Consider the following 27,812-nt stretch of genomic DNA (forward strand, 5'->3'; position numbering starts at 1 on the left):
AGCCTCACGTGTAAATGTAAACAACACAAGGCGTCGTCAGTGAGTTTTTATTTGGCCTCTAGAGGCCGCTCTCGTGCTTTATAATGCCAGCAGACCCTTCTCAGGGCTCTTGTACTGTGTAATGACAGCGCTTCCGTCTCAGCCGCTCCAGCAAAGGACGCAACACGGAAAAAATATCAGTGTGGATTTTTGCCGATAACCGATTGTTCCACCAATCAGTTATCGGTACCGATTAATCGGCTGTTTGGATTTATATGAGACGGTAACACTTTACAATAAGAGTCCATTTGTAACATTAACTAAGGTTTTTAAAGTATTGTTCATTTCAACATTTCAGTATCCATCGGTTGAATAATCGGTTAGCGTGGGCCGTTTTAACTTCCAATTATTTTTCCGAAATCTTTGTTGTGTGAAGCACATCTGGAATGGCATGAGAGTGAGGAAATGATGGGATAATGTTGATTTTTGGGTGGAGTATCCCTTTAAGGCAGCTGTTCTGTGTGGAGGAATGGCCTTCACAAACAACATGCATTATGTGTGAGCGGACGAGAAGAACATCTGTGCCTGACTAAAACCCTCCAGCATCACTAACACATCACAGAAACTGTACAGTACACACTTCTTAAGCTATACGCAAACATGTGTGTCGTAACTTTTCATTTCGACAGGCCTGGAATGTGGATGTGACCATCCTAAATGGCATGAGTATAATTTACAAGTTCCTGTGGCTGCAAAACAGCGTAAAATGAGACATTGCTCAAGCTTTTATACACACACGTGGAGATTTAGATCTCGTAGTTTGCTTTAACTAGTTCCATCACCACCATTCACAATATCTAAACAACTAGTCGTGCGGTCTTCACTACAAGACGTGGTGTAAAAAAGCGTGATTGATTTGTATAAATAAAGGCACAGCTGTAAGGAGAAGAAAGACATTCATTGGCATGGACAGTGTGTTTACTATGTCACGTTCTGAACATCTATGTGAACTAAGTCAACAGTCGGGCCTTTTACAACAATAAACCATGCCAACATGAATGAGCTTAATGATTGCCAATCTTCTTTGTCAGACTATGGGCAATTCAGGTTACAAAGGTCAGTGTTCCCGATTCTTTCTTTCCTTGCATGCAATCAAAAGTGCATAAGAACGTTTGAAAGTTTGATAAGAAATTAAACCTTGTACTAGGGATCGACCGATATGGATTTTTTAGTGCCGATACCGATTTTTTTCCATCAGCCTTAGCCGATGACCGATACGGGCTGCCGATATTTGGAGCCGATACTGCTTTTGCTCCCTCAATATACAACATAAAAATGACACAATGATCATGATAACAATTTAAAATTTACAATTTAAAAAAGGAACATTTATTGACCTAAAAAAAAACTATATGTATAAAATAGTAAAAACAGGTGAGGTAGCACAAGAAAAAAAAGTTCAGTGGTGAAAATAAATTCTGAAAAAAAATATTTAAGCATAAATAAAATAATTACACTATTGCGCACAGTATCAACAAGCAAGCAGCATAATAAAGTGCACACTGACTGTACTATACTTAAAACTATTTACAACCTAGTCATTTAATGGTTACACTTTAAAAAATGCTGGGTTAAAAATAACCCAAGTTGGGTTGAATATGGACTAACCCAGCAATTGGGATGTTTTGACCCAGTGGTTGGGTTAAATGTTTGCTTAAAACAACCCAATTGCTGGGTTAAAAAAAAAAAACAATTGCTGGGTTAGTCCATTTTCAACACAACTTGGGTTATTTTTAACCCAGCATTTTTTAGAGTGTAGGTGCACTTAACTTAATCTCTTGTGGAGCAACACCAGCGGTAATTCAGGAAAAAATCTCCCAATGCTCCACGTGAAACTTCAGTCTTTCCACCTTTTACCATCGTGTTAATTCTCAATTGATTTTGATTAATATGCGCGAGGGAGAGCAAGAGAGTTTGAAGACGGTGAGAGCTGCCCTGTGGACGCCTGTCTGTAAATAATGCAGGGGAAAAAATATCGGCCGATGCCAATACACGTAAAAATATCGGCCCGATATATCGGCCTAACACTAGTGGGATGGACATTATTAATTTTTTTCCCTTTTAAATTTGCAATATATTATATTTTTATAGAAGCAGAAATAGCACTTTTTCCCCCCAAAAAAAATACACAGGACATAAATCCAGTGGGCCTCAACTTTACTTCACTAACCGTACGACTTTATGAAGTTCACACAACATTGAGTTTTTACATAAAGATACCATTGGCTTTAAAACATTCCAGAACATTTCTGCCAGGATAATGAATACTAACATACAGTAAATCCCCCAAACTCTGCCGCCCCACCCAGTGCTAGCAGTAATTCACAATAATCCCAGTAGCGCATTAAGACTAATGACAGTAGACATTAAAGATTCATTATAGTCTGCGGAGGAGGAACGGCCATGCTGTGACCTGGGCTGACTTCATATGGCTCTAGCAGGAATGTTTCTGTTGGACTGAAAAACACCAAGCCTCACTTAGGCCTGGAAACGAACCCAAGCAACCTGCCAAACTCCCAGAGACCCTTACCTCACACACACCATCACAAGAATACCTTCAAACCCACCGAATCGCTGAAATAAACTACAGAGCTGAGAGCATTGTGCCAAGGTTTGGAGACGGTGAAAACCTGACCATAGGAAATGACGACAAAAGAAACACTTTAACTGCTTTCGAACAAAAATTACAAAAAAATATTTAACGAAACCTTTTCAAAAATGCACCGTTATAAAAATCTGAACATGAAAAATGAGCCAATTATGATTTAATTCACGAAAAGATACATTCTCTAACATTACACCAGTAGGTGGCGACTTGTGAATCTTCGAGTATTTCTCCATCATTCACTCAAAAGATTCATTCAAAAACAGAGCCAATCACAAACAAAACACAACGACAACATTCATTTAAAATACAGATATAGCAGCTAACAATAATATTAATTTCATTAATCACAGCATACTTTATTAGTGATGCACTGATTTGAAAACTTTGGCCAACAACCGATAATTATTTATATTTGAACGCTGATAACCGATATATTGGCCAATAAGTCTAAACCCAATTTTGCCTATACATTTTGAGAGAATTTTATTAGGGATGCATGGATATGAACATTTTGGCCGATCACGGTAACCGATATATTGACCGTTAAATCTAAATCCAAATTATTAAATCATTGGTCAGAGAAAATTTTATTAGGGATACACCGACATAAACATTTTGGCCGATACCGATAATTATTTATATTTGACCGCTGATAACCGATATATTGGCCGATAAATCTAAATCCAAATTTATACATAATTTTTTAGATACATTTTTTTTAGGGGTGCACTGATATGAACATTTTGGCTGATAACCGATAATTCTTTATATTTGAAAGCCGATAATAGTTATATTGACCGTTAAATCTAAATCCAGATTATTAAATAATTTGATAGAGAAAATCTTATTAGGGATGCACCGATATAAACATTTTGGCCGATAACCGACAACCGATAATTCTTTATATTTGAAAGCAGATAATAGTTATATTGACCGTTAAATCTAAATCCAAATTATTAAATAATTTGAGAGAGAAAATGTTATTAGAGATGCACCGATATAAACACTTTGGCCGATAACCGACAACCGATAATTCTTTATATTTTAAAAGCCGATAATAGTTATATTGACAGTTAAATCTAAATCAAATTATTCAATAAGAGATGCACCGATATAAACACTTTGGCCGATACCGATAATTATTAATATTTGAATGCTGATAACCGATATATTGGCCGATAAATCTAAATACAAATTTATACATAATTTTTTAGATCATTTTTTTTTAGGGGTGCACTGATATGAAATATTGTTTATCGTATCGGCCAAAATATTCTTTATATTTAAAAGCCGATAACCGATATATTGTCTGATAAATCTAAATCCACATTATTAAATAATTTGAGTGAACATTTTATTAGGGATGCACCGATATGAACATTTTGGCCGATGCCGATATTTCTTTATATTTGAAAGCCGATAACCGATATATTGGCTGATAAATCGAAATCCAAATTTTTATATACATTTTTGAGAGCCTGATTACAAAAACAAAAGCACTTCAAGCACTCAAGCACTTCAACATGAATCAAACATAGTACAGTGGCCTAGTTTGTTGTAAAATTTATTTTACAGTCATATGGCCAACTTCCTTCATCAAACTAATAAATAATCTTTTGCCTTACAAATAAATAATATTTTATTTTTCGGGCCAAATTTTCTTATTAAATCTATAACGATTAAACATGTATATATATCGGCCGATAACAACATGGTGGCCGATTAGGGATGAAACGGTATGGAGATTTAACATCACGATTATAGTGACCCAAATTATCACGGTTATCAATATTATCACGGTTTTGTTCAAACGAAATGAAAGTGTTCAAAAAGAACAGATGCACACACTTAAAACATTTCAACAAGTTTTATATTTGAAATTCAACAAACAACAAATAACTAAAGCAGCTCTAAGCACTTTTTTAAGCTAGATTCTGTGGGATTTCCTTCCTTAATGGCCGTCATCAATAGCAACGCATAACACATAAATAATAATAATTTGTCGTAAATATAATCTCTAATATTATCACTGTAAATATATTCCCAAGCAATATTCTCATCAGTGTTCTATCAGACACATTTAAATCTAGCATATTTTGTGTTAGAGCCCAAACAGTATCCTAGTGAAATAATGCATATCCATATTTCCATTTGATTTGACAGTTTATTTTATTAAATATCAAAATGTGTGCATCATACCTGACACCTAGATGAACACTTTACAGTCTTTTTATGACTGTCATTCTCTTCAAATGCTATTGAAGTTTGAAACGTGTATAACGTTACCAATGTTGTGTGTAACTTTAGAGACGGTCCCTAAATTCGCCTGCGTTATGCCAGTCATATCAGATGCGCTGTGGTTCTGCTGTGTTTTTTTTAAACCATTTTCGCTGCTGAAATAGAACAAAAACAGTCATCCACTGTATGATGAGTGAATCTCCTGCGTACAGCACACGTTTATCTCTGCTTTGAGTGCAGATTTCAGCGTGTGAGCGGCGCGTGCTCCGAACAAAACTCCGCTAATCTGAACGCCTCTGATGAGATATTGCATTCATAAACTCAATAGAAGCACGTGTAAGTGCTTATAATGCGCAACGTGATTATAACAGATGGCTTTTGAGAAGACTATTATAAGTTCAACAGCCAGAGTGGCTAGTGTGCAGCCGAAATAACGTTACACTCGCAAATGGCGGTTGTTAATGTCAAACCCTGATTATTATCCCTTAAATGTCACCCTAGTCTTGTCTGAATTTGTTCGTTCGCTTCACGTTATTATTTCCCAGACGTAGGTTTGGTATTGAGGTCAAAGTCCACTTGCCTTGCGTTCGTAGTTTTGAAGTGTTTTCCCTATTACAGCGACTTTCTTCTGGCATGTTCTGCAGACAGGGTGACCATCTTAGAATACGTTTCCCTCAGGACTTTTGTAAAAGCCAAAATATGACCACGCCTCAGATTTGGTCCTTTTAGAAGGCAGAACAATCCCCCGAGTGCTGTCACTGCTTTCTGCCATTTCTCCTCATTCAGAAAACAGCGCTGCAGCCAGACTGACGCTGACTGGACAAGATTTACCGCGAGTTTTCACAACCGTGATAATCACACGCGGTTTTAATGATAATAAAATTTTATACGATATTACTAACCGTCACTAAATTTTATCGTGGTTTATCGTGAAACCGGTAATCGTTTCATCCCTATGGCCGATATACATTGCATCCCTATACATTATTATTAAAACATTCCTTATAATTACTACCTTTTTCCCCAAAGAATCAATGGAATCAACTCTTGGAATCAACTCCAATTCCCAAAAAACGGACACAAAAGTTCAGGAATCAAACTGCCTTATGCTTAAGTTGTGCAAAATGTCAATGTCTCACACAACAATGAATATAAAAGTGCCATATGAAGTACCAACAGAGGCCTATTGTGTGGCTAACATGTCTGGATAATGAGACTGAAGTCTTTCCGAACCATTTGATGAGTTACACAGTAACACAGCCATGAGTAAAGATCCCAGCAGCTCTGAGTCAACAACCCTTTAAATATGACAGCAGAAGGTTTACTGGATGAATAATCCTCACCACATATTAGCCAACTCATAACACAGACTCCCAACTATCAACGCTACTGCTCTGGCAGAAAGCCACCTTTGAAACCGATATTCTCACTCGAGCAGAAACTTTAAGCTTCAGAGAAGATTATACCAATGCAAAATCCTGCAAGAATAAAGTAGAGCACATGTAAGAGCTCAGGCCTTTGAAACAAATTTCCAAATACATCAGCTTCTTCCTGAACTTCTGTTATAAGACTTTAAGATCAGGCTGCGTCACATCAATGCGCTTAAAGGGAAAAGTTCACAATATTCCTCATTTAAATAATGGCATATGCAGAATAAAGGGGCGGGGCCTGGATGAGTTGGGAGGGTGTTAAAACTGGCGGTTATGGTAAGGGGCGGGACATTTCCCAAACACTGGAAGCACTTGACCAATCACAACACACTGATCTGACCAATCAGAGCACAGTGTGCTTTTCAGAAGGAGGGGCTTTATAGACACAGGAACTAAATTGAGTGTTACTGACAGACTGAGAAGAGAGGAGCCGCGACAAATGGAGAATATGAGGAAAATAATGACCATTCAGGCATTAAAACCTGCTCTAGTAGAGCCAAAAACAACATCACGACTTTTTTTAATTTTAAAAATACATTTGTAAGCTTCAAAGCAGTTGAAAAACATGTTCAGAAATAGGTTGTTTTTGACATAAAAAACAGTTCCCGTCATGAAGTGTTGTTCTGGGTGGTTGCCAGGGTGTTGCTATGCGGCTGCCTGGGTGTTTTAGGTTTTTAAGGAAATAACTTCTCAAGATATGGCTCAGGTTCTCCTCCTTCAGTGAAAATGTATGTGATTTTGGAAAAATTAAGCCTTGTTAGGCTTGTTGAGACATGTTTTTTGTTGTTGTTGGACGAGTTAGACTCCTCAAACTAATCCAGCACTAAGGGCAAATTCTCATTAATACTACACATTTAATGTAGTAGAGCAGCCTTAACTCACATGCTCGTAAAGAGCTTTGGGCACAAAGAGTGTGTGTGTGTGTGTGTGTGTGTGTGTGTGTGTGTGTGTGTGTGTGTGTGTGTGTGTGTGTGTAGGAGGAGTGACAGATGCGTCACCTCCATGTGAGTAAAGAGGAAGAGATGTCCACTCCACACGCTCTGCATTAATCAGTAATGAGCCGATCCACAATCTCACTCTGCAAACAATTAAAGGCCGTCCTCTCCACTCAAGAGCCGTTCAATTGTGACAGATGGTTGGACATTAACCCATATGCTTAAACATTAGCCTTTTGTAAGCATGTGGACGGCAAGTCAAAAAGTCAGGGATTATACTGAGATTATTAGATTGAAAATAAAATTAAAATCTATTTCGACTAGTAGGCTGTGAACATGTGTGGTATATTTCGTGGCAATGGCCAACAACACATTGTATGGGTCAAAATTATAAATTTTTCTTTTATGCCAAAAATCCTTAGGGTATTAAGTAGAGCTGGGCAAAAAAAAAATCGATTTTTCGATTAATCGTTTTTTAAAAATGTGGTCGATTTAAGGCCAAGAATCGATTTTTTTTTTTCAGTCGATCCTGCCCGGTATCGCATATATGCTTTTCGTTAAGATAAAATCGAATGGCAATCGCATCTAAGGAAGGCACGCAAATAACCGAGAAAGTGACGAAATATAATGCACCATCCGGGGCACGAATCAAGGCTCAGGAGGAAAAAACCTCCATAAAAACTGAATGACGGTCGGCTAAATCGCAAGAAATGATTGTCCTTTGCTGAAAATCATCCAATATCCTTTTTATGTTTTAGAATAAGTGTATCAAAATATCCATAAAAACAAAACTGTATTGTATTTATCATAATTGTATGCATTTGAAATATAGAGACGGTTTCTGTTTTAATGTACACAAGTGTGCCTAAAATAAAGAGTTTAATATACAGATTTAAGGCTCTTAATTTATTTTTAATTACTAAACTTGTTCACTGTTCTTTATTATAAATATAGTAGGCTATTTGAATTAAATCTATATTCATTGATTTGAATCGAAATCGAATCGATTTGAGAGTTTGCGAATCGAAATCGAATCAAAACATCTGAATCGATACCCAGCCCTAATATTAAGATTATGTTTCCTAACCCTTCCTACCGTAAATATATCAAAAATGTATTATTAGTAGTAATTTGCATTTAAAGGGGATTTTTTCAACATTTAGACGTTTTTGCACCCTCAGATTCCAGATTTCAGGTGATGTATAAATCTCAATTTCCAAAAAATGACCTTATGACTGGTTTTGTGGTCCAGGGTCACATATTAGGCGTCTCGAAACCGAAAATAGTGCATCCCTAATACTACATTAATGAAGCTACATATCTTCATTCCTGCAAAATACTGACCTATATTATTTGTCAGAAGACATTTATGTTTTAAATCAAAATAAACATAGTACAGTGGCCTAGTTTGTTTTAAAATTAACTTCCTAACTTCCTTCATCAAACAAATAAATAATCTTTTTCCTTACAAATAAATAATATAATATTTTCTTTTCGGGCAAAATTTTCTTGTTGGATCTATAACGATTAAACATGAATATATATCGGCCGATAACAACATGGTGGCCGATAAACATGATTTATGTTATCTTTATTTTATTATACTTTTTTATTGCACAATTTAGGGTCTTAAAATGCTGGCAACACCATGACAAAGCAATAGATCACAAGAGGCAAGTTGCACTGATTTTATCATCCTCTTATGGTTTTGGTAAGATTTAAAGGTGTCATAAACTGGCTTTTTTTTATTAGCCTAGTAATTTTATGATTAAATGAACCAGCGCCACCATCCGTAGAACTTGTTAGGCTCTCAAATGTTCTTCTGGAGGCCTGTAAATGCATGCAAACGCCTTTTCTTCCAGTAACAAAATACCCTTCCAGTAAATTACACACTGAAAGGGACTAAGCACAGTAACTTTGATAATGTTATCAACACAAGATCATGTGCTTCTTGGTGACAAAAGGCGGGTGGAATCACAGGCATCACAGGAATCCAGAAGAGCAGCTTTAAAACACGCTCTTTCGTCTAGATTGTGACTGTAACATTGCATTGCATGACCTAGTGTATGCCTCTCTAAACTATCATCACTCAAGGGCTTATCTGGGTCATAAAGCACACGAAACTGGAAGCAAATCAAAGAATGTGACAATCGCACACAACACAATAACTTGTTTATTGAAGGTGTGACGTTGAGCATTTCTAACCGAGGCCCAAGAGCGGGACGGCTATCAGACCCCAAACGTCATGGAGGGGAAGTTTTTCTGATCACTCTGAAACTGAAAATGCTTCATTGACACAGAGTCACAGCCAATCAGAACACATTTAGTGTTTAATATACAGATACCAAGCGTGACACGACTGGAATAGCAACCAACGAAATGTGTCGTCACATGCCACAGTGGTTTAGCTCCAGGGTCAGAAATTAACTTTTTCATTAGTTGGCGATATTTGCACCCTGGAAATGGGCAATTTTTAATAATTACCTTATTAAATGTATCAGTGTTGTCTGTCTTTTATGTAGAGTAATTATTTCAGTCGATCTTAATACTTTGAACTGTTACCAATGAATGGTTACCAACATCAACAAAAGCAAAGGTGGAACAGAAGCTGCATCTGACATTTATATTTACACAGACCGTTCGTTTAATGCTGCCCAAAAGTGTCAAAATGTAGATACTAAAAAAATCTAAATAGCCTACATAAAGGATATACATTATACAATTAAAAAAACAGGCATTTTGGTTCATTCTGGTAGTATTTTTGTTAGGGATGCACAATATGGGCTATATCAGCTGATACATGTCCATTTTAATGTTATCGGTATCGGTCGATACATGTCCATTTTTAATGTTATCGTATCAGCTAATATATATGTTTTTAATGTTATCGGTATCGGTCGATACATGTCCATTTTTAATGTTATCGTATCAGCTAATATATATGTTTTTAATGTTATCGGTATCGGTCGATACATGTCCATTTTTAATGTTATCGTATCAGCTAATATATATGTTTTTAATGTTATCGGTATCGGCCGATATATGTACATTTTTAATGTTATCGTATCAGCTAATATATGTGTTTTTAATGTTATCGGTATCGGCCGATATATGTCCATTTTTAATGTTATCGTATCAGCTAATATATGTTTTTAATGTTATCGGTATCGGTCGATACATGTCCATTTTTAATGTTATCGTATCAGCTAATATATATGTTTTTAATGTTATCGGTATCGGTCGATACATGTCCATTTTTAATGTTATCGTATCAGCTAATATATATGTTTTTAATGTTATCGGTATCGGCCGATATATGTCCATTTTTAATGTTATCGTATCAGCTAATATATGTTTTTAATGTTATCGGTATCGGCCGATATATGTCCATTTTTAATGTTATCGTATCAGCTGATATATGTCCATTTATAATGTTATCGGTATCTGCCGATATATGTCCATTTTTAATGTTATCGGTATCGGTCGATATATGTCCATTTTTTATGTTATTGTATCAGCCGATATATGTCCATTTATAATGTTATCGGTATCAGCCGATATATGTCCATTTTTTATGTTATCGTATCGGCCGATATATGTTCATTTATAATGTTATCGGTATCGGCCGATATTTGTTCATTTATAATGTTATCGTATCAGCCGATATATGTTAATTTTTAAATGTTATCAGTATCGGCCGATATATGTTCATTTTTAAATGTTATCGGTAGATATATGTCCATTTTTAATGTTATCGTATCGGCCGATATATGTCCATTTTAATGTTATCGGTATCGGCCGATATTTGTTAATTTTTAATGTTATCGTATCAGCCGATATATGTCCATTTATAATGTTATCATATCGGCCGATATATGTCCATTTATAATGTTATCGTATCAGCCGATATATGTCCATTTATAATGTTATCGTATCAGCCGATATATGTCCATTTATAATGTTATCGTATCGGCCGATATATGTTCATTTATAATGTTATCGGTATCAGCCGATATTTGTTCATTTATAATGTTATCGTATCAGCCGATATATGTTCATTTTTAAATGTTATCGGTATCTGCCGACATATGTTAATTTTTTATGTTATCTGTATCAGCCGATATGTCCATTTTTAATGTTATCGTATCAGCCGATATATGTCCATTTTTTATGTTATCGTATCGGCCGATATATGTTCATTTATAATGTTATCGGTATCGGCCGATATTTGTTAATTTATAATGTTATCGTATCAGCCGATATATGTTCATTTTTAAATGTTATCGGTATCTGCCGACATATGTTAATTTTTTATGTTATCGTATCGGCCGATATATGTTCATTTATAATGTTATCGGTATCGGCCGATATTTGTTCATTTATAATGTTATCGTATCAGCCGATATATGTCCATTTTTAAATGTTATCGGTATCTGCCGACATATGTTAATTTTTTATGTTATCGTATCGGCCGATATATGTTCATTTATAATGTTATCGGTATCGGCCGATATTTGTTCATTTATAATGTTATCGTATCAGCCGATATATGTCCATTTTTAAATGTTATCGGTATCGGCCGATATATGTTCATTTTTAATGTTATCGGTATCTGCCGGCATATGTTAATTTTTTATGTTAACGGTATCTGCCGACATATGTTAATTTTTTATGTTAACGGTATCGGCCGATATATGTCCATTTTTAATGTCATCGGTATCAGCCGATATATACGCACTGTACACCACAATGGTTTTAAATAGCTTGAAATATGATTGGAATCACCTCAAAAAAAGAAAAATACGGTCATAAAGGCTATAAAACTATAATGAGAGCATTAGAATTGTGCGCTTTGGACATGGCTGAGATTTTAGTTTTTGTAATCAGCCTCTCGAAAAACTATACAAAAATCTGGATTTAGATTTATCGGCAAGTATATCGGTTATCAAGTATTATCGGTTACTGTATCAGCCAACATTTTCATATCAGTGCATCCCTGGATAAGGCAAAAAGGTAAGGCTATTTAAAAAGATCAGCTCTGCCAACAACCATGTGATATTGTTGATGAATTTAATCCGCTCTTACCTCCAGCACTGGTCCGGCTCCCAGAATGATCTGCTCCACTCCACTAGCAAAGCCCTTCTGACTGAGGGCGGTGAGGTGGTGGATCAGGAAGTTGGTGCTTTGGGTCTTGCCCGATCCACTCTCCCCAGAAATAACAATGCATTGATTCTGCTTGCTCTGCAGCATAGCGTGGTAAGCCACATCCGCCACGGCATAGATGTGCGGCTCCAGCTTGCCCAGCTGGTGATTATCGTACATCTTAACGTATTTGGGATTATAGATTGGCAGGAACTTGAAGGGGTTGATGACTATGAGGATGCTTCCCACATAGGTGTAGATCTTCTCCTGCTTGAAGCGACTACGCAGGTTGTCCAGCAGGGTTTTCTCGTTGAGATTCGGCAGATTGCAAAGATCGTCGAAGTCCTTGGGTGGAGGCTGTGGAAGGAAGCCCCGCTCCACCATCCGCCTCCGCTCTTCTGTGACCTGCAGCCACATCTGGAGGTTTCCGTAGTGGATGGAGCCGTCGAGGTTCTTCTCCCGGAGCAGAAATCGGTAGTCTTCGCCACTGAAGCGGTTCTCCAAGGCCATGCGAGGCCACAGCATCATACGCTGGACTGGGCAATCGGTGGGGTTGAGGATCCATTCCTCCCCGCCGAACTCCTTCACCTCCGCCAGGACGTAGCATTTCGTCCGATCGAGCTGCAGCCGGTCAATGATTTGCTCGATGACCTCCGCGGCTGACGTGATTTTGCGGGCGGTGATGGGGCAGTAGATGGTGCCCTCTGCAATGACCCCTGGGTAAATGCGCAGGGTGAACTCGGAGTCCTCAAAGCGTCGTCTCCCGCCAACATCATGAACACTCATATTGGAGCAGCAGTTCCCATCAGCACTCACTGTACATCCTTCAAAAGGGCTGCTTCAAGACATTACAACTGCAAGAAAACGAGGAGAAGAAAATTTGTAAATATGTTGATACCAATGTCTATTAGGTGTGTAATGGTACATGTAGTGATGCACCGATCATGATTTTACATGGCCGATTCCGATACCGATTTTACACAATAAAAGAACGAAAGTATACATGAACAAGATGTTTATTTAGTATTTAACAGGCTAAATTGGCTTTTGGCTAATGAAAACAAGTCCGCAATCTGAAATGAACGGGAAATTGAATTGGAAATTAAAAGGCTGAAAGGTGAAATCAAAGGCAACAACTGCATATTCTGCAATCCAAACAAAGATGTTACTTAAATCTGCATTTGTTTTTAAATTCAGTGTACAGAAAAAAAGTCTTTACCAGTGAAATTAAATAAAACCAAAGTATATAATTGTTCCAAAATGTTAAATCAAATAATGTTTAGTGCAACGAAAAAAACTAAGATGCTACAGCAGGTGCTTTTTAAATCAAATTAAGTCAATGTAATTTTAAGGTAAAATAAAAATTATCATCCTATACAGAACTGAAAGGATTTCATTTCTAAAGTGCATGCATGTTCTTCTTTAGGCTACAAAAAGAAGTATTTCGGCTTTGTCACAAGTTAGTCTGTTTCGTTCTCATCCGATCCAACACGTGAGAAGCTGAGCTGAACAAACGCTCACTATCTGCGCTTGTGCAGGCGTGGAGAGGTCAGCTCGCGCAACTTCAGCTCGCGCAACTTCAGCTCGCGCAACTTCAGCTCTACAGCTCGCGCAGGAAAGCGGCTCTTCATTCCCATCAGCATCTCGTCTCTTCCCTCCTTTCTCCAGTTTACGTTTGTAACACAGTGACATGTGACATGTTCGCGAATGATTGCAATATAGGTGCGTATGTGCACGCAGGCGCACTTCTGGAAAAATCAGCAGAAAAATACAAAGAAAGCCGATCGCGCGCTAGAAGCAAAAACCGGCCGTTTCGGTTTTTGACCGGTCAACCGTACATGTATTCTTCCCGAACCGTCACGGTAAATAGCTTGATTACACATATCTGTATGATCATAAATTACTGAGTATTTTAAGTTGTTTCCGCTGTTATGACAAAATCATTTGCCATCAAAAGAACTAGCTGAAAAATTTCACATTTCGATTCAGCAGTTTCAATCGCCAAATTTCAGATGTTTGGCGGTTTGACACGCGATCCGAATCATGATTCGACTCACTGATTCATAACGCTTCGAAGCTTCATGAGGCCGTGTTTTGAAATCGTCATCACTATATAAGTCGTTATTTAGGGTTTTTTTGCGCACAAAAACTATTCTCGCCGATTCATAAAGTTATTGTAGAACCACTGTAGTGAGATGGACTTTGTAACGACGTCTTTAGTACCTTTTAAGGGTCTTGAGAGTGAACCATTGTGCCAATGGAGGCCTTTCAGAGCCATCAGATTACAACTAAAATATCTTAATTTGTGTCTGAAGATGAACGGAGGTCTGACGGGTGTCGAACGACATGAGGGTCAGTAAATAATGACAGAATATTTATTTTCTGGTGAACTAACCCTTTAAGGAAGTGGGGGTGGTGGTGGAAGTGACGTATATGCCGTAAAGCAGTCGAATTTTGTAGTTCTTTTTTTTTCCTCGGGTTACTACCCGAAACCCGAAGTTTAAAAGTACGATTAAAAATGATACAGACCCCGTCAGGCTATGGCAGACGTGTCATTCAACCTATTGTAAGTCAATGTATCATCACAAGAGTCTTGAAAATATATAATAAAGGTTGAAAAGTTACCTAGTGCTGCTTTAAGACCCTGCGGGAACCCTGGTGTGTGTGTGTGTGTGTGTGTGTGTGTGTGTGTGTGTGTGTGTGTGCGTTCGTGTCTCTTTAGCTCCGCCCACTGCACGCCTCCACGGACTCGGCTGTTTTCAGAAAGAATCGGTACAGCGCATCTGTCTTTTATAAATATGATAAACTAAAGACTCTTGGGAGATATGAAGGATCAACACTACTCTATAGGTACTCTAACACGAGACCGGCAGAAACTGTGTGTGTTATGCACCCTTTAAGAGATTAAAACAGACTGACTTTAGAGTTACTCTGAAGAATGGACAGATCCGTGTTTCGGCACACACTGGGTCACTATCTGCTCTCAACAGAGCACAGAAAACCAGCTCTCCGCCAAAACCACCAGCTGCCACCTTCCCTAACAGACACACAATAACTTGATTCACAACCATCCACTTAATAAAGCCTGAACAGTCTCCAAGGGTTACTATTCATTACAGAAGCACTGTGTATACAGACGCAAAGAAGAAGAAAAACACGGCAATTACTTTGTTAAATTGCTATAAACGTTACATAAACGTCGATGTTTAACATAAAACAACTGGCTTAGCTGTAAAAGTTAATCTACTGAAATTACACTCACACAATCTGAGGGCAACAGGCTATCTCAGAGATGCTTCAAAAACAGGAGCCCGTTCAGGAGCAGGGCTTTATTTATGTGTGCTTGTAAGGTCAATGTGGCCCCCGTCTCTCATCAGGAGCTAATGAGGGCCCCTGATATCTGGAGTCCGGCCAGGGCTCTCAGGTGCAGAGACAGGTCTCACTGTTCAATCCTGATGCTATTGATACAACAGACACATTCATCTACATGGGGACATTTGCAGGGAAGACGTCTTTCAAACATCAGGATTGTTTTAGGGTTTTCGCTGCAGTCCAAGACTTGTTTGAGAAGAATATTTGTGGAAAAATAGCAAGAAAAAGAGTGTCAAAAAGAACAGATCCTTTCATTTAAACAGTGCAGTATACACCGACCAAGAATAACATTATGACCGGTGAAGTGAATAACACCGCACCTGTTAGTGGGAGAGAGATATATTAGGCAGCAAGTGAACATTTTGGCTGCGTCCAAAACGTAGAAAATGCTGCCTTCGGAGTAGGGCTGCACGATATTGAAAAAAAATTACATTGCGATATTTTTTTCCCAACGATATATATATTGCGATATTGAGAGCCATCAATCCAGGCTAAAGTCAATAATTACTATTCCATGATATTAATAATTTCACTAATAAGCAAGCTTCATTACAAGTGACAAAGTCACTTAATATTTTATTCCAAAAATAGAACATTTCTGTAAACACAAAAGCAAAACACATTTAAACAGAAGCTTTACACCAACCCCCCTGATTGGTTTACAACAATAGAACTTAAAATAAATATATTTTTTATAAAACAACTTTTTGGTTCACAATCTTTTGTTTTTAAGTCAACTTTTCTTAGCAAAAGTGCCAAAGTAAAACGGTGTTGGTCATCATCATAATCATGGCACATATCTTTAGCGATATGAAACGTTATTGCGTCTGTTATTTCTTTCTGTCGTTGAGAGCCTTTCTGGTAAGGTGTCACACTGGCAAAGGCATCACAAATATTTGTTTGTTTTGGTTGACATCCAGATTTGACTTTGTATTCGTCGTAAAGAGCTTTGTGGTGCCGTTTTAAGTTATCAGACAAATTGGTGGTGTTTCCTTGTTTTGTGGACACAACTTTATGACACTTCATGCAAAGTACCTCTTTTTGGACAACATCCTCCTTTTTGTAGCCGAAATAGTCCCTAATAGATGATTTCGAAAAAAAAAGATGGCATCCGAAAGTTGCGTTTTCTGTTCAGTTTGTGAGATGCTCCGATCAGCATTTTTGGGGCCGATCACCGATCACCAAGATCATGATCTGCCGATTGCCGATCACTGCCGATCACAGAATGGAATCTCCGATCACATTTGTAGAAATGAAACTAACTCTAAATTAACTGTATTGAGAAAAAAACTGTAGAAATAGGCTAGAGTCAAGATCTTGAAGAACCGCCAAGTGTTAATTTTAGAAAATGAGATAACTTAAGGCTACTGTAGGCCATCTTTCCCAAATAAATATATATAATAAATGTATATAATTATCTCACCTAAATATTTGATCATGCAGTGCATTTTTGTTTTTAAAGACACATTTTCAGGTAGGTCTAACATTAGTATTGAGATAAGAAATAATAAAGACATTTAATAAGAAATCAAATGTAAATTTATATTGGTCTTCCCTGAATAAATTAAATTAGATTAATCCTTACACTTGAGGTTGCAAAAGTTAGTCATTCAAGAGCAGTGAGTGTCATAAAGGTTCATCAAACAACACAAGACAAAGAGAAACTCAGAGACAGCAGCGGTTTATTCGACAGCTGTCACTTTAAGAGCGAACACGGTTACAGTTGCACAAACGTTCACTCGCGAGTCACGACGGGGTTTACGTGCATACTCGTCAAGACGGTCATTTAGTACATACATGTGTGTGTATCTGACCATTTCAGCGCAATTTGTTCTCGCAAGCTTTTTGTGAGATGGCCTGTGTGTGTGTGTGTGTGTGTGTGTGTGTGTGTGTGTGTGTGTGTGTGTGTGTGTCTGTGTGTGTGTGTGTGTGTGTGGGCGCGCGCTCACGGTCTGGAGAGCGCGCGAGTGCTGAGCGGTTTGAACACTGGCAAGACTTAAAAATAAATGCAAATGATAAACTTTAGTGACGATGCGACACTGCCTCGATTGTGCAAGTGTCAAATCTTGTCAACAGTGGCAAATCCTGTCAACTGTGCAGCTTGATTTTAGTGCAGATGCGATGATATGATGAAGCCATTTGAGCATTTTGAAAGTGAGAGAGAGCGCGCGCGCACGCGGTGATTCACTCGCGCTATTTGTGAACTTATGCAGTCAAAACTTTCTGTGAGACGTAAGTTATTTAATATAGAAATATGAATTGTACCTCACCTTCAGCATTATAATTATTTTACCCGCGCTGGAAAGAGAATGAGACTGTGTCGCTGCATATCATGCCCTCGCTCTCACGGCAGGTGCGGGTTTTATGTGTCGTCAGCTGCGATCGGTTCATGAGATCGGCCTTTTTAGAGACCGCCGATCAATCATCCAAAAGCGATTATCGACCGATCGAGATCGGTTGCCGATCAATCGGAGCACCCCTAAAATTTACGTTTTCTACCAACATTTTCTTGTCTGGCTATCACCAGACCAAGCTCAATTTAAGATTGAACATTAGTCTGGTGGAGTCTGCTCTGTATTTTCTACTGCACAAGAGGCGTGATCAACGAGCATAATTCAAATGAATCTGTACGCAATTGGATAGACCTTCAACCAATCAGACCACAAGAGGCGTGCGTGATCAACGAGCATAATTCAAATGAATCTGTACGCAATTGGATAGTCCTTCAACCAATCAGCCCACAAGAGGCGTGATCAACGGGCATAATTCAAATGAAGCTGTACGCAATTGGATAGTCCTTCAACCAATCAGCCCACAAGAGGCGTGATCAACGAGCATAATTCAAATGACTCTGTACGCAATTGGATAGACCTTCAACCAATCAGCCCACAAGAGGCGTGCGTGATCAACGAGCATAATTCAAATGAATCTGTACGCAATTGGATAGTCCTTCAACCAATCAGCCCACAAGAGGCGTGATCAACGGGCATCGACCCATTGCTTCATCATCGTGTTAAATCCCCCAATAGCGCGCCAGGTAGGGTTGGGTACTGAAACCCGGTACCTATATGGCACCGGTACCTATTTAACCGGTATGTACCGGACCGAATCAGAACGCAGATTTCGGTGCCTCATTTCGGTCAACTAATATATGCGATTGAATGTGTATTAGCTGATCTATAATGCGCGATGGGCGGCGGTGATTGACACGATCATTATAAAGGGTTTTAAATTACAGAACACATTCACTCACACATATTTGAAAATCAGAATATCAGATCAGTTCGTGACATAGTTAGCAAGTTTGTGGATATTTTAAATAAAAGAAAAAACGAAATAAATCCGATACAGCTGAGCGGTCACTATTGTGGCAGCTGTGTGTCATGTGAGAAGCGTGATGCGTCGCCGTGGAAACAATAAGGTGATGCGTTCTAAAATAGTTAGCCAGAGAATATGATCATATTTCAAAATAAATCTGAAGCTTGAAGCTGGTTTGTAGCAGAGCAAGAATACAGACGACTTTACTGTTATTAGTCCTGGAACTGTTATTTAGTGTTAAATTAGGCCTATAGACCCTTTTCACAGACTGTGATGACGCGTTTTAACGGTCATCAATATCGTAAATCCTGCAGCGTTTTTTGTATTTTCATTTTTAAAAAAATATATGTACATTTATAACACGAATACTTTGTATTTTATTACTTTTGCATCAAATTACAATAAAAAAAAGTTACCGCTGCTGTGAGGGTGTTTGTAATACAGCGTCTATGGGAGTGATGGTAAAAATGAACATATTTCTCTCTTTTCACTGCCGTTATCAATCTCACTCTATTTTTTCACCTCTTTTTGAAAGTTGTGAAATCACAACTGTGGCGTTTTTCTTTTGCTATGTGAGCAAATGGGCACACAGAAAAATATTTTATGTATTCTCTCGTTCACAGCCATAATATTTAACCCAACTATGACGACTTACGCTCTGAGAAACCCGGAAATGTGAAAAGGGTCTATTGAAATTAGGTTAGGTGGCTTAGGTTTTACTGTGAATTTGTTAAGTAAATTGTGTTTTGTATTTATTTATATATTTAAGTATACTTTTAAAGGGTTAGTTCACCCTAAAATGAAAATTCTGTCATTAATTACTGACCCTCATGTCGTTCGACACCCGTCAGACCTCCGTTCATCTTCGGAACAGAAATGAAGATATTTTAGTGTAAATCTGATGGCTCTGAAAGGCCTCCATTGGCTCAATGCACTTTACACTCTCAAGACCCTTAAAAGGCACTAAAGACGTCGATACAAAGTCCATCTCACTACAGTGGCTCTACAATAACTTTATGAATCGGCGACAATAGTTTTTGTGCGCAAAAAAACCCCCTAAATAACGACTTATATAGTGATGACGCTTTCAAAACACGGCATCATGAAGCTTCGAAGCGTTATGAATCAGTGAGTCGAATGATGATTCGGATCGCGTGTCAAACCGCCAAACTGCTGAAATTTGCAGATTCAAACTGCTGAATCGACTCACTGATTCATAACGCTTCGAAGCTTCATGATGCCTTGTTTTGAAATCGTCATCACTATGTAAGTCGTTATTTAGGGTTTTTTTGGGCACAAAAACTATTCTCGCCGATTCATAAAGTTATTTTAGAGCCACTGTAGTGAGATGGACTTTGTAACGACGTCTTTAGTGCCTTTTAAGGGTCTTGAGAGTGAACCGTGCCATTGTGCCAATGGAGGCCTTTCAGAGCCATCAGATTTACACTAAAATATCTTCATTTCTCTTCCAAAGATGAACGGAGGTCTGACGGGTGTCGAACGACATGAGGGTAAGTAATTAATGACAGAATTTTCTTTTTTGGGTGAACTAACCCTTTAATAATTTGTTCAATTTAAATAATAAAAAATAAAATTAAAAATCTATAAAAAGCCATTCTTTAAGGACATCCACCTCATTTTGTGGCTCTTTTTTGAAAAAGTATCGGTTCAGGCACTGGTATAAAAAAAACAAAAAACAATACCCAACCCTAGCGCCGGGTGGATAAGCCAGTCTGTGATTGGTTCCCGCAAAAGTGTAACAGAAGCAGCAGAAATTAATTGCAGGGCGAAATCAAATCGCAGGCAGATTAGGCTGGGTTTACCCAGTCTGAACATTTTCCACTTCTGATGTCATTTCTAGCGAGAAATTTCTAATGTAGTAATTCAATATTTGTTTAGTTCTCACCAAAGCTCTCTCTATTTTGCTGTAGATCATTAAACAGTTACACGGCCTAAGAAGTCTGTCCGAAATCAGTTTTGTGAGGTGCCTTCATGCACAAATGCTGCCTTACAAGCCATTGTCTGAGAAGGCAGCGAGGAAACGAGTCAGCTGTCTAGGTTTTCGGACCTTTGTCGTCAAAGTTGATGTGTTAAGGCCTGTACACACCGGGATGAATATCGCACGCGCTTATCGCCAGCGTTTTTCGTGCCGTTTTTCCGCGCGTCTTGAGTGTTCACACCCAAGCGATTTCCATTGGCGAGATGCCGAGTGAACGTGCACATTCAGTCGATGCGCTCCCGGTACACAAGATGGTGCTGCGGCACTTTAAGCCTCTGACACTCGCTTGTCACACAGAAGGAGAAGAGAGACAGTATTTACGTGCTTGCCAAAACCACAGACATATTATGTATATGGACAAAACCATTCACACACTTTTTGCTAACTGGCAAGCAGCATTAGCAGCTCATCTTCTTCTTTGTCTACTTACTTCTTCTTCGTATCAATGTGTGCTCGGCAAGACCATTTTGTGCTTGAGCGCCACCAAGTCGTGTTTTACTGTCACTTCAGCAGCTCCAGGCACGTGAACAAAAGCGCTGATCTCATTGGTCGGCCAGTTTTTAACGCGCCGCGTCAAAATAAAAAAACGAACCCGAGGCGTTTTTTTTAAAATGACGCTTTAACGCCTGCTGTTTTACGCGTCGGTGTGAACACTCACATTGGCGCCTATTGTTTAGTCACGAGGCGTTAAACGTCGGCGATAAACGCGCGCGAAAATCGTCCCGGTGTGAACAGGCCTTTAGAAGCAGGAAAAATGGGCAAGCGTAAGGATTTGGGCGAGTTTGACAAGGGCCAGATAAGGAACAGTGGAGAACCGGCCACAGGGGCAATGTATCTGTGAAGCTGCTTTGAAACGTTATGTATTGTGAAAAGCGATATACAAATACATTTGAATTTTATTAATTAACTAATCTAAAAATGCTGGGTTTCATGTTTGGGTCAAATATGGACAAACCCCAAGCGTTGGGTTTAAAATTTTAATTTGTCCATATTGGACATGAGTTGAAACAACCCATTATTTCTAGAGTGTAATATTATCCATCTTTCATGGCACGTTCTGAATAGTGTTGTGAAAAATATTGAGATATGTATCGATATATCTGAAACGAGTATCCTGCCAATACTAGTTCTGGATATACTACATCCAAAGACCACATCCTACTTTTGTGATTTTTGGCTCGCATAATGCACACACAAACACTCTGACCAGATTGCATAGGGAGCCATAAGGAGAGTATTAGAGGTGCACTTTGCTGAGCTCTGAGGATTTGGGGACCTCACAGAAGAGCAGATGGTCAGCACACTACTTAAAGGATAGCAACAGATTTAGAGGAAGATTCTTCTCCCCGGTCCATACTGCACCTTATTTACCATAACAGCTCAATCAGCTAATGGCTACGGCCCGGGGACATCAGGAACTTCACACTTCACAAACTGGAACAAGTCAAAAAGAAACCACATATTTGAGACGTTCCCAGAATGGAAAAGAGATTATTATTTTTCCATACAAACACAGGTTGGGTCACATTGTAGACGTACCAGACATTATGAGACTGACAAACTTGGCAAAGTTATTCTATAATCTTACTTTAGCATCAGCAGGGCATTTTTGAACAACAAAAAAAAACGTGTGATCAAGAGTGTGAATCTCTCAGCAGGAATTTGCACTCTCTTGTAACCAATCTTTATCACATGTGAAACTCTGAGGGCTTTCTGTAGCACGTCCTTGTGGATGCATAAGAGGTGATGTAATTGCCAGGGACGAGTGTGGCTGGTAAATCTGGGGTACATGAGCAAATCTGCACCCAAAGAACTCCACAATTGCAAAGAAATGTGAACTTTTAACCCCTAGGAGTCTGAGCTGTTTTGGGGCCAGTCTTGCGTGTATCTTAGGTTGCAGCAGGATTCATATTTAAAAGGTCATTGTGCGTTTAATATTCACAGATGCTAACAGAATAAACTTAAAGCTACACTGTGTGATATTTTCCCCCATCTAGCGGTTAAAAGTTATATGACCATCCAGTGAATATTAGTTTCTCTTCCTCTCAATTCCGATTTCGTTTTAACTCCTACGGTGTCCGATTTAGTCCAAGATTAACATGGCTTCCAGTTCGACCCCGTCCACATTCGACACGGTGCCATCGAGTGTTAAAACGCCAAAGGCCAAGCTTGAATTTACGGGTATGTCCCTCTTTGGCTAATGTACTTTCAAGATGGAGGGGCAACATGGCGACCCGCATTCGAACCCTCACCCGTATGTATTTTCAATGGCATATTATAAACTTACGAGAATACTTTATTACTTGAAAGGAGTAAATATACATTAATGAGCACATATATTTTTGAAAGAACTAAGTGTTTTTAGCTAAGAATAAACTAAAAAAGTTACACAGTGTAGCTTTAACAGAAAGCCTACCTTACAATCAGCCCTGAATCCGTTGCTTTAAGAAATGAACAGCTTTTCATGAGGTGAATTATAGCTCAACGCGTCTCAAAACAATGTAGCTGAAGTAATGTTGCTCCGTAGGCGTGGTCGCATTACCGGATAATGAAGTGGCTCGCGGGTGACTGACATCTGTCACTTTTCAACCAGATTACATAAACACAGCATATTTGTTTTCGATTTGGTTTACATGGTTTAAAACCTGACATTTCAGCGTTTCTTTAGACATATGTCTCATGTTTGTGAGACAAGTATTCACTAAGCTAGAGTTCCTTTTCTGAAGACTATCTGAATGAACGTCTTTGAGAGAGAGACATGTTTGTTTTCTTTATTTTGCAAAAAGCAAAACATTTTGTTTTTATTGTGACTGTACACAATTTTTTTTGGAAACTTAACAGATTATAATGATGTATAACACTTGCCTGAATGATATGAAATGACAGAGTTATTTGAGTCTCTCTGGCACTGATAAGAAAAAGACAGCCGACTCGAGGGGGTTAAATTAATATAACACATGCAACTTCTCCTACATGCTTAAAAGTCTAATTAGGCTCCAGATTGCGGCCAAATGGTGGCATTTCGCGTCATTTTTTCCGGCCGGTGCAATTAAATTTGGTTAAAGGTCACACTGGTGTGCCCACCACATTGCCCAGCTGATAAGAACTAACATTTCGGTTACATATGAAAAAAAAGGCAAACGCAACAAAACAAAAGCAAAACGATTCTGCGCTACTCGTTTGAGGGCCGTTTATCAGCAGGGAGCAATAATACACAGTGATCTCGATCATGCAACGCGCTTCTACACAGCGCTGGAGATCCAGTGAGAAAGAGTTTGAATTCACTGCAGTATTAATAAGCTTCTGTGAGATCTAGTGGAAGCGTTCAGCGCAGGATTCTCTGTTATAAGCCACAGATATCAGACCAAACAGAGCTGATGTGGAGACCAGGAGAAACCATTGAGCCATAAGCAAAGTTATAGAAGGCTATTCAATCCACAAAATCACCAACATTCACCATGGATTTAATGCAGTAATCTAACTGTAACCATGGTATTGTGGCATAAATAGTCTCATTGTTGTTTTTTTACATTAGGCTTTTCATCTGAGGGTTTGTACAACCTTTTAAGAGTGAAATTCAAGTACTTTTCAAGGGCTTTCAGGTGCGTCACACTTTTTCCAGCACTTCAAACCTCTAAATATTATCCCATTTTAATCTTATTTTTAATGTGATGATTTGTAAAACTAAATGTTTAAAGATGTAGGAAATCTTTGTGGCAAACAAACACTTTTATTTTACAAAAAAATACATTACCACTATAACCAGTAGATGGCAGCAGAGGAGCACTTATAGACTTTTAATTCACAGTCTCATGAAAAACAAAAACTTTTCATTAAATTGTGACTGAATTAGAAAGAAATCAAGTAAAGCGCTCCTTTAATAATCCCTGATTCAGTGTGAGACTACAGAAGAGTCAATGGCACATTTAATAAGAGTAGAATATTTACAATAGTTTTTGCACATTACTGTTGTTAATAAAAGTTCATTTTATCTGCATATCAATTCAAGCTCAGTGCTTCACGGTTAAAATTTCCAATAAACATGTAATATTATTAGTAACTGCACTTATTAAAAAGAAAACAAATGTTTTTTTATGATTTCAAAACCACCAATTGTGACCATAGACACTCAATAACATGCAGTTGTGCACAGAAGACCAACGGTCAAGGATTTTCGTTAAATAATACATTCAATTTCAGTTTGTTTTTCACCAAACCCTATCATATATCCCCAGAACACCTGAAATATACGAAATATATATCAGACCATTCTGTGATACTTTTGCCTATAGGGTGTACGGCATTAGAACTACACCAGGGTGAGTAAATGATGATTTCTTTTTCATTTTAGGGTGAACTATCACTTTAAATTTGTATGAGATTCACCAAAAGATACTACTGTATAGGCCTAGTTAAACTCCTGACGCTGTGCGGTGAGCCCAGAGGAAACTCCAACACAACCAGGACTCATTTGCCGGACACTCGGAGACAGAGATCCATTCAAACATGCCCTGAGTCAATCAGTCAAATGGGCCCTTTGTTCCAAAACCCAACGCCGCTTGAGACCTTTTGCAGGGTAACAGCTCCTGGAGCGGCTATCCCTGATTATGGAGACAAGAATGCCTATACAACAAGAGCATATGACCCGAGCATTGGCCAATCAGCAGAGAGCACTCCGGCCGAAGTATGTATGCAGTTGAAACGGGGATTAATGGGGCATGGAGGACCAAGCATTCCCGCCTTACGTTCTACAAGAACTTGGACGTCATCGTAAGAGTCAATAATGCTCTGAGAGAGCAGGAAAGGGGAAAATCACACTTTTAAACACACAAAAACATTACTGGGACAAATCCTCAAAAAATGCAGAGGACAAACATCCATAATCTCACTATGTCCACTGCCTCTGGGCTTGGGTTTATTATTGCTGGTAATAAGCTAAGATATACTGTTGCAAAACAAACATGTTTCAAAGTAAAGGAAGAGGACTGTTATATAGGACTGCTGCCAAAAATAAAGACACAAGGGAAAATATGCAGAGCATTAAGTGAGGGGAAACATGCATTACTTTAGAGACGCTCTTACACAACATCCAAGACATGAATACAACCCGACAAAAGTGGAAAATTCCAAGAATGTAATCAAATATTTGTGGAAATCTGAATATTGTGACATTTTTGGGGGTAATCTTTAACCTGGTCTTACCAGACTCGCTTACATTTCATTTGTTCAGAGAGTTTGTCCATTGACAAGCGTTGACTTCCTTGAAGGCGGGAACTCTGTTGAAGTTTAAAACTATTGGATCTGCCATAACCGCTAACGTTTGGTCGTGACGTATGTAATGCGCCATTTGCATCTGTTTCTCACGTGGAAATCCGTCAAAACAACTGCGCACCTCAGTGATAAAACCTAAAACTCGTGCATTCGGGTTGTGATTTATTCACAGTTTTGTGAAGGGGAACGGCTGCTCACGAGGTCCATAACATGATTGTGCTGTAAATAAAATGTCATATGCTTGGTATGATAAGAATAAATGCTGCCGTAATAACGGCCCAATTCAAATGTTTACGTGCTTTTCCTCTGATGAAATGTATCGCTCTTGTAAATACTCACCAGCATTTAAAGAAATACAAGTCTAGAAATGCATCCAAATTAGTGTTAGACCGATATATCGGGCCGATATTTGCGATTTTTACATGTATCGGGCGATACAAGGCTGCTGCGTTCGCCGATATTTTTTTCAAGAGATTAAGTTAAGTGCACCTAAGCATTGAATGACTAGGTTGTAAATAGTTTTAAGAGTATAAAAGTTTTAAGTATAGTACAGTCAGTGTGCACTTTATTATGATGCTTGCTTGTTGATACTGTTGCGCAATAGTGTAATTATTTTATTTATGCTTAAATATTTATTTTCAGAATTTAGTTTCACCACTGAACTCTTTTTTTTCTTGTTCTACCTCACCTGTTTTTACTATTTGTTAAATATAGTTTTTTTTAGTTCAATAAATGTTCCTTTTTTTTTATTTTTAAATTATCATCATGATCGTGTCATTTTTATGATAAATTGAGGGAGCAAAAGCAGTATCGGCTCCAAATATCGGTTCCAGAAAATCGGCAGCCCGTATCGGTCATCGGCTAAGGCTGATAAAAAAAAAAAAAATCGGTATCGGCACTAAAAAAATCCATATCGGTTGATCCCTAATCCAAATGACAGCTAAGTGCAACCGTACGGTGCCCTGCAAGGGTCAAAAAGGATATAAACAGTGGATTTTGAAGTGATATATTCTTGAAAACTCAGAGATGTGGATTCGGACAGCAGTTAAATGACCACACGACCTTCTGTTTGTCTAAAGCAGTCTGTAATTCGGCCGGGGATTTTAACGCGGGTGGTGGAAGACGGACAGCAATAAAATCACTGACTAGCCGCTGTAAATGACGACAATACCTCCGACCCCACGAGAAACAATTACCGTCCCAAAAGGGCTTCAGCAACTCCTTGTTGTAAATTTTACAGTTTTTCTCAGTCGCTTTGGTACATTTCTCAGATCAGAATTGAAATTCTCAAAGCTACCTGTTCAATCTTCACATCACTGTCACTTTTGCACATCAAAAAAGCAGTTTCTCATTTCTTTGAACAAGTTGCAAATGATTATGTCCAATTCTCTGCTGTTTCCTACATTATCAGTTGCTTATGTCATGTTGATCAAAATGTATTATAATGGGTCTCTGTTGAA

At 38.4% G+C, this 27,812-nt stretch overlaps 1 protein-coding gene across 3 annotated transcripts in view; it reads right to left on the reverse strand.

The window, feature by feature from the left end:
- myo9aa (myosin IXAa) overlaps positions 1 to 27,812 on the reverse strand; it is a 261,447-nt gene that overhangs the window by 193,255 nt on the left and 40,380 nt on the right. For 2 of the 3 annotated variants that reach the window (XM_079806507.1, XM_079806505.1), the window contains exon 2: positions 12,336 to 13,246. In XM_079806507.1, coding sequence (XP_079662633.1) covers positions 12,336 to 13,178 — 843 coding nt within the window. In that variant the 5' untranslated portion in view covers positions 13,179 to 13,246. Of the gene's footprint in view, positions 1 to 12,335; positions 13,247 to 19,908; positions 19,941 to 27,812 lie in introns of those variants that run through there. The other variant, XM_079806506.1, reaches the window with a different exon arrangement.

This window comes from Gobio gobio (assembly GCF_949357685.1).
Source record: "Gobio gobio genome assembly, chromosome: 2".
In the NCBI taxonomy this organism is placed as follows: domain Eukaryota; kingdom Metazoa; phylum Chordata; class Actinopteri; order Cypriniformes; family Gobionidae; genus Gobio; species Gobio gobio.